Source organism: Vicia villosa, linkage group LG1 (genome assembly GCF_029867415.1).
Source record: "Vicia villosa cultivar HV-30 ecotype Madison, WI linkage group LG1, Vvil1.0, whole genome shotgun sequence".
In the NCBI taxonomy this organism is placed as follows: Eukaryota; Viridiplantae; Streptophyta; class Magnoliopsida; order Fabales; family Fabaceae; genus Vicia; species Vicia villosa.
In genome coordinates, this window is record NC_081180.1 from 120,165,379 (window position 1) to 120,174,280 (window position 8,902).

Sequence of the window (8,902 nt, forward strand, 5' to 3'; positions counted from 1 at the left end):
CAGTCTTTCAGTATTTTAAAAAATAAAATCAAGATAGAAAATGAGATTGAGAGACGAAGGAGATGATCCAAAATGAATTATATGAAAAGCAGAATATATGTAAATATTTTAATTTTTCAATCTAAAATGTAAAACTCAATTGAATCTTATCAAGTATAAATAATTTCAATAATATAATTGATGATACGCAAGGGTTACTATATTAGTAAGCAGATGAAAAGTGAATTGAACAATATTGTTTTGATTATCCTTTCTTAATTCAATGAATTTTAAAATATTCAATTACGTAACTATAATCAAGTTAATATTATTATTTTTTTTTTTTTTTTGATAAAAACGCCTCTTATATTACGAAACCGGCACAACCACCGAACGATTACAAGAGGGACCAGAGGCCACGGTAGGGATACACCCAATCCAAGTTTTGTTACCTAAAGTTCTGCCAACGCCCACCATATGGTGAGCATCAACATTACCACTTCTACCTACAAAAGAGACAGTAACATTCCTAAAACAAGCAAGTAAATGTTTACAATCAGCCACAATTGGCTCCAAATCAGCAATGTAAGACAGTCCCCAAATGCTATCAATAACACTAAGAGCATCGGATTGGAGCACCGCATTGTCAAGATGAATGGATTGCATCAGAGAAAGCGCCCACCTTATGGCCATTGCTTCAGCAACAGTAGGGTTCACCAACAACTGCTCTCGTCTACAAGCTGACAAAGACACTCGCATGCCCTCCACTTTCACCACACATCCCATGGCCATAGTTCCATTGTCATAGCAGCCTGCATCAACCTGAACAATGGACACTCCTACCTCAGGACTGGAAATCTGATCTGCCGTCGAAATCTTCTTCTTCCTGGCTAATTCTGGGTTGGCATGGTTGAACTCCCTAATAACCTCAGCTGTATCAAAGGCTACTCTGGCAGGGTCCTCCCTCTTTCCATTGAACACACAGTTATTGCGAGCGTTCCAGATTTTCCATAGGAAGGTGCATTGCAGTTGCATGACCAGCATATCACCCCCACACAGAATCTTGTCGATCCAATCAATCACGTCCAGATTGCTAGGCAGCCGGAACCCCAGTGGCGATAGTTTATTATTATTATTATTTAAGTTGTTGGAGATAGTTTACTAATAATGTTCCAGAAGATATTTAAGTTGGAGGATGTTTTTATATCCCGTAAGAGAAGTTTCAAAGGAAAGCGATTCAATTTCATTCAATTCTGTATCGTTAGAGATTGTGACAAGGTTTGAGCTAATTCAGAAAGATTTCAACGTGTTGATGGTGGTAAGAGCGTGAACATATCTAATGAACATACAATTCAAGGGGGAGGAAAATATGCTGGTGGGAGGCGAGATTTAGGGAAGGGTGTGATGAAGATGAATCATCAGGTGTTCATGAAAAGTGGGGAGGGAATATCGTATGTTGATGTGGTGCAATTGAAGGAAGGTGGCCATGGGATTGTGAGGAACGAGGTAGTGTTCGAAGGGGGGAAGCATGTGAGGTGCTAAATTTGGAAAAGAAATCCATCTGTGTTATTGTTTTACCAATAGGAAGATTATTGTGTTTATATGCATGTCCAAAAAAACAAAATTCATTTTGATTTTGCTTGAGTTTGAATTATTACTGATTTCTCGTCTTTAATTAATCAATTTATCACTATCAAGTTTATGGTGTTTTCTATGGGATTAAACTGTTGGATGAGCAAGGTGAAAATTGTGATTGCTTTGTAGAGCGTGGGTTGGTAGATGAACAATCAATGCCAGAGTGCAGTTCTTGTCATAAATCTTATGATTTTGATGATGAAGCAGTGGCGGATGCACGTATATACATTTGGGGCTCAAGCCCCCACTAAAAAATTAAATTTTGGTTTAATACTATTATTAAATATTTTTGTCAGCCCCCATAATATTAATTATATATAATAACTCATACTTATTTACATACCAAAAATTATTCACTTAGTCTCAATCTCTTCCTAATTCAAATATATATATATATATATATATATATATATATATATATATATATATATATATATATATATATATATATATATATATATATATATATATATTCTTCATATTTTTCTTTAATGTTTAAAACTTGGATATTTTTATTTCAGGTTCACATCAATTAATTTTTTTATTCAATGACAATTAATATTTAGCTATTAATACATTCACTTGTAACTAATATTTGTTATTAAAAAAATATTTAAAATAACTCACAACTAATAATACTTAGAGATATATGGTTTTTTTACATTAATCGATTTTAATTTTGTCTCATATTTCTCTTAAACAATTACAAATTTATAAAAAATGTGTTTTTTTATTGTTTTTATTTAAAAATATATTAAATATTTAATTAATTTTGATATCACACTAAATCAAAATATTACACTTATTTTTTTTGGCCTCCACCAGAAAAATTTTCTGGATCCGCCACTGTGATGAAGGGAGATTGATTGATGAGTTGGTGAAAGAAATAAAGGCAGATTAGGCAAAGAAAGAAAGATCAATTTGAATCAAAATAATTGTTTTTGTAATAATAACATTTCCAAAATAGGGGTTGAGAAAATGGTACAATGTTTAATGGCGAATTTTTCGAAGAAGAAGAAGCATTCAACCGTTCAACATGTGTTATGAAGGGAGGTTTTTGTCATTCAAATTGGGTGGAGGTATTGGGTGCACTTTGAATTTTCAAGAGCAAGGAGAAGCAACGGGGTGGTGGTTTACATGATATGGGCCAAAGGATGGTGGGGGAGTTGAGGAGAATTTAACTTTGCCACCCCAAAATTATACCAGGCACTCGCCTAAAAGCTATGCTTTTATCATCATACTCTTGCTTAAAGTTATTAATTTTTAAAAAATATACGTTTTTATCAGAAATTTCGAAAAAATATTGGATTTTTAAAAATTTCCGTGAGTTTTTACCGGAAATTTCAAAAAATACCGGAAAATTTGAAAAAATTACTGAATTTTTCGAAATTTTCGGTATCTTTTTGCAAAAAAAAATAAAATTGTAATACCATAAATTTAAAATTGTATCGGAAATTTCAATTTAACTAAAATTTCCAGTATGATGTACCAGAAATACCGGAAATTTTAAATTAACTAAAATTTCTGGTATAATGCATCGAAAATTTCCTTATAACTGAAATTTCTGGTATTTTTTGAAAAAACAAAAAATTGTGATACCATAAATTTGAAATTTTTGGTATGTACCGGAAATTTCAAATTTACGATATACTAAAATATTTTTGTATCTCAACATTTTTCAACAAAGATAAAATTGGATTAAAAACATATGGGAGTGCCATGGGAGTGCCAGGTAAAAAAAAAAAAAAAAGGAGTGGCAAGTTAATTCTCCGGAGGTAAGTGCTCATGTTGTGAGTTCACAGAGGGGGTGCTGATATCAAGGAAGGGGAGGCGTGTAGCAAAGGTAGGGGTTGGGCTTGTTGATTTTCTCAAATTTGTAAACTAAAAAAATATTTCAATCACATACTCTAAATAACATGACATACAAGTTAATGATATTGAACATCAATGTGTACCTAAAAAATTGTAAGGAAATCTTGCAAATTAAAAAGTTTTAGTTTTAACTTTAAAGAATGTTTATTTTTGTACTTAATTCATTACATATAAATAAGTTAAAATGTCTCATATTATTATTATTATTTAATTCAATATTTATAAAAAAATTAAAATAATAAAATTTAAGTGAAAAACTATTTTATGATTAGATAAAAATGGGCAGCTGGAATTAGACGTGTTCGCGGTGCGGTTTGAGCGGTTTTGACGCTAAAAATTATCCGAACCGCGAGAGAAAAAAAACGTGTGGTTCGGTTGGCTTTTAAAAATAAAGTCGAATCAAACCAAACTAATGCGGTTTGGATAGGTTTGGTTGGTTCGATTTTTTTACAAAAAAATTATTGAGCCATACATACACATATAGAGAAAAATATAATTATGTTTTATCATTCATACATTTCCATAAAAAGTTTATAATTTTCAAAATAAATTTAAAATTTGATACATAAAATTGCGTCTTACACGTTTATCTTAAGTCTAAAGAATGATATACATGAAATTGCATTCTTAAATAAATATCATATAAACAATACGATAAAATATACTTTGTCAAAATAGTATTTATAAATGAATAATATTTTATTTGTTGTTGATATGTAAATTAAAATAAATATTATAAAAAATATGATAAAATATATATATATATATATATATATATATATATATATATATATATATATATATATAATATATATAATATTTGTTGATATTTATCTAATGAATTAAAGAAATATATGTTAGTTTGTAAGATTTTGTAACGTAATACAGTTTAGTTTGGTTTGCTTCGGTTTGCAAAATACAAAACGCAAATTGAACTGAACTGTATGGTTCAATTAGAAAATGGCTGAAATGAAACACATCCAAACCAAATGCGATTTTTTCAGCTTCGGTTTGATTCGATTTTACAGTTTTCTATTGGGCCCATTCGGTTTTAAATACCCCTAACTGGAATAACTCAACTAATATATGCTAATTGAGTAAAATCGATGTAAACTGCTAGTTAAAGTTCAATCTTTTAAGGATATTTTTTATTTATATTGATGTATCAAATGTAAATAAGTTGTTTTGTTTTCTGAAAAAAAATTCATAATTTATTACTAATAAACATGATGGATTACACTATGGGTCTTTGGCCCATTTTTATTAACCTGTCCCTTACTTTAGTTTTCCAAACCTGCAAAAACTCTAGCAATAGAATGTATCGCATTAGTTAGCTCTCTATCGATATGTCTAAACGTGTTCTCCTTGATTTATTTACTCAACTTGAGCACTGATCTTCCTATCATATCTAGGTTTCTTTAGGAATATTATTTTCACCTCCCATTTAACAAGGTCACAAGCTCCTTGTTGTCGGATTCGAAGCCAATATTTGTATATCCACTGTTTATGGCTTTTTCAATCGCAAGTTTCATAGCCAATACCTCAGTAGCCAAAGGATCATTTTTTTCTTCTTCTTGCCATTCCATTTCCTCAATGGTATCACCATATTATTTAGTAAATATGGCTCTTAAACCCCAGAACCAGGTTATTTTTAAGCTAGCGTCATTGTTGCACCTCACCATGTCCTTTTGATTGAGGTAATCATCATTCCTCATAGGTTCCTTATCCTTATTATTTTTCCTTGAATATCATTGTTAACCATACTTTTATTGAAATCAGGTTCCTTCCTCCTATCGTTCAGAGTGTTAAAACTATGGTTAGCATGAATACCTTTGATCTCTTCATGTTATCCTTTCTCATGTTGGTGTTTATGCTTTTGTTTTGATCTTACATGTTATTATAGGTTTTATCTTCACCTTCCGAACTATTATTGGTGAAATTCTAGCGTTCAGATTAAAGATGTCCTAAAAGATGTGGAGACGATGTTTTCCAAACATACACAATGACAATGTATAAAACAGTGCAGTGCAGAAACCTTAAAGAACACAAGTAATTATTCACCCAGTTCGGTATCAACAATACTTACTATGGAGGCTACCAAGCCAGGGATAAGTCCACTATGATAGTATCAATTCAAAGTATTATGCAAACAACTTCCGGTTCACACGTAAACAACCTCTGGTTTACTGACTTCTCACTTAATCACTCCCCGTGCTAACTTCTACTTAAGACTCACCTAAGTATGAGGCCCCCCTCAAACCCCCTCAAAACAATTATAAATATTAGAAGACACACTTCTAAAATACAGTCATCCAATGCTTATAAGCTTATGAATGAACACAGAACTAACAACTCGATGGAAACACCAAACTTTTCTATCAATGTAATATTATAGTGGCTCACAATAGACAAAACTACACAAACCCTAACACAAATTACAATGTAAGTTCACATAAAATATTAGGTTTAATGCTTGCTATTTATATCAATCTTTCTGGACTGGATTTGAGCTTCAAATCGTTGTAGGGCACTCAAGAAAATCTTCCACAATATTCTCCATATTTAGTAACTAATCAAATATCTTGAAAACTGAGACAATCTCTTATCACTTAAATTTAGTGCCACACATGATTTCATAATATTCCAAAATATTATGCACTTGTACATCAACCTGTAGGAACCTGCCTTAAAAATAAAGGTTTAGAGTCGCCACCTATTCTGAAGGGCGAATAGGAAACCCTACGCAGTTAAGAGATTTCTTGGTAAGTTATTATAATCAGATCGAGGGAAGGTGTTAGGCACCCTCGACCCTTTCCTAAGGTTTTATATTCAAGTAAAGGTTTTATGGCTAAAATTTAGATTTAATAGCTAAGGAAGTGAATATGGTGAAAATTGAGATTTGAACTGAATGGAGGTTTTAGGGAAGGGGACTCGCCTTGGTTATCCAAGTGCCTACGTATCTTCTTATGGAGAATCAGAGTCAACGTAGTTCGGGCACAGGGTTGTACGCCTTAGAATTTGATATGGAGATGTTTGAAGTTGTTTTAAAGGCTTTTTGAATGGCCTATCGTAGTTTAAGAATTTGATTTGAAATGCATTTTGAATTGCCTAATTGAAAAGGATGAAAATCCGTAGTATTGTGGTTTAGTGTGTTTTGAATGTTTTGGGCGTACAACCTTGATTTAATATGTCACCGTTAGATGCGATGATCAATAGATTTGATCAGTATAGCTAACGGATTAGTAGGCATTGCTGGTTACTCAGATCGATAGATTCGATCGTCGCGGGCAGCAAATTAAATGTGTTTTAATTTATATATTTTTCATCTCTTGTCTAATGCGACTAGTAGATTTAGTCGGGTCGAGAAGAGAATTAATTAAAGGTTAATGTTTTCTTTGCCAAATGGGCAATGACATTGGACAAACCCTAATACTTACACCTTTATAGGGTTTTTGTGATTTAATATTAATTAATTAAATTAATTAAATCAATTAAGTCGAATAATCGACGTAATCGAATAATCGGGGAAACAATTCTAAACCCTAGTTAGGAGCCTAATCCTAATTTATATTAATTCTATTTGAACAAATTAATTGAATTTAACATTTTTATCTAATGAAAAAAAACAAAATAAAAATATATATAAAAAACAAATAAAACAATAAAACCTGGGCGTTAATTGCGTGTGGGCATCCTTTGGGGGTCCATGATACGCTTCCAGTCCTGAGTGCGTTGGATTCAGCCGTGGAACGATCCTAAGGTGATGAGTGGAGGGCCTATGGTAGGGCGCATGAGGCCATACACAGTGGATCTGCGAACTAAATTTGTTAAAAATAAATAGCTTCACCTGGGTTCGAGACCCAGGTTCTTTTACCTGAGGCCAACCAAAACAAGTTTCTCCACTAGGCCATGATACAATTGATGATGTTATATCGCACGTGATAAATTAAATAAAGAATCATTGGATGGATTTCAAATTTTGCACGCGCGCGAACAGCCACGCATCTTCTCCTTCTCCGCGATACAGTTTGCATCCATCTGCCAGATTCACTCTTCATGAAACGCTATCAATAAATGAAAAAATACATCATGGTTCGACTTAAACCATCTTGCCTAACGCGATGGCGCCCTTCCCACGGTCTAATTTTGCCTATTTTCAGAAGCCCTTAATTCAAAGCTTCGGTGACCTAGCAATGGTGAATGAGCATACTTGCACCGAAACTTCAAACAAACGGTCCAAAAGCAACGTAAACACGTATATGAACACAAATATATAATTAAAACAAGTTTATGCTACACGAATCATTGCAATCGGAACCAAAAAATATTGAGCAAAACGTGAGTTTATAGGAGTTAATTCCCGGTGTTCTGGGCGCTTGGAAGGATATGATCACGTCCAGGAAACTTCAAGGAATCAACTGGAATTCCTCTCCTGGCTTGAATCGAGCTATAGCCTCCAAACCGATTTCACTTTCTTTCCACGTTTTTTTGTTCTTCAGCAGAGGCCTTCTTTCTTTCTCGGCTAGCAGCAAAATCCCCTTGTCCTTTTTTGCGTTACTGAAACATGTCTCTACATGTTATTAGGAAATTAGGATTTAGAAAGCCTCCCCCTGTGTCTTAAAAATATTCTCCTTATATTAGTCCAATTAGGTTTTTTTGTTTTAACCCCATGGGCTTATTGCCTCTCCTCATTAGCCCAATATTATATCAACTAAATCCACCCCTAATTATAACACTAAAATTAAAAAAAGGTTAATAGTTAGTAATTACTATAATAATGTAATAATAACCCCAATAATAAAAATATTACAAATAAATCTTAATAATAATATCACCTATTATTAATATTAATATTAATAATAAAAAATAATAATATTAAATACTAATAGTTAGTAAAAAAAATTAGTAATAATACTTCAATAATAAAAACAAATGTTAATAGAAAAATCACTGTAATAATTGGGCCCAACGTTTGGGTCCTGAACATCTGTTAATTACGCCCTTGTTTTAACTCAACCTGATTTATAAGAGAGCGAGTTTGACAAATAGAAATGTCAAACCCTATGGCTCTTAATTTTGATTCTAGATAGATTAAGAGCCGTAGATCTGATCGGGCAAATTTTGGGGTATGACACAACCAACTTCAACAGATTTAGTTTTATCATAACAGACGCGATGTGAAATGAAACCTACATATGACATCTTTCTTGACTTCTTCTTTAGTTGAAGTAAATGGAACATCTTGTCCAACATATTCCCATAAGCTAGTTTTACCAAACATAATGCCAATCAAAATACAGATAATTATTAATCTCCCCTTTGGCTTATTTTGGATAAAACAACTTAACAAACCAGCGTCTGAAAATAAATCAAACACACAAACAATTCTCAGCCCTGTAGAGAATACAAAACAATA

At 32.4% G+C, this 8,902-nt stretch overlaps 1 protein-coding gene across 1 annotated transcript; it reads right to left on the reverse strand.

Annotated features, from left to right (window-relative positions):
- Positions 1-348: 348 nt before the first annotated feature.
- LOC131652829 (uncharacterized) lies at positions 349-1,014 on the reverse strand. The gene has a single exon (XM_058922811.1). The coding sequence runs from the start codon at positions 1,012-1,014 to the stop codon at positions 349-351; it is 666 nt and encodes a 221-aa protein (XP_058778794.1).
- Between the last annotated feature and the right edge of the window lie 7,888 nt (positions 1,015-8,902).

Bases quoted from the DNA above. Each gene is read 5' to 3' on its own strand.
- LOC131652829 (XM_058922811.1), bottom strand. From the start codon at position 1,014: ATGCAACTGCAATGCACCTTCCTATGGAAAATCTGGAACGCTCGCAAT.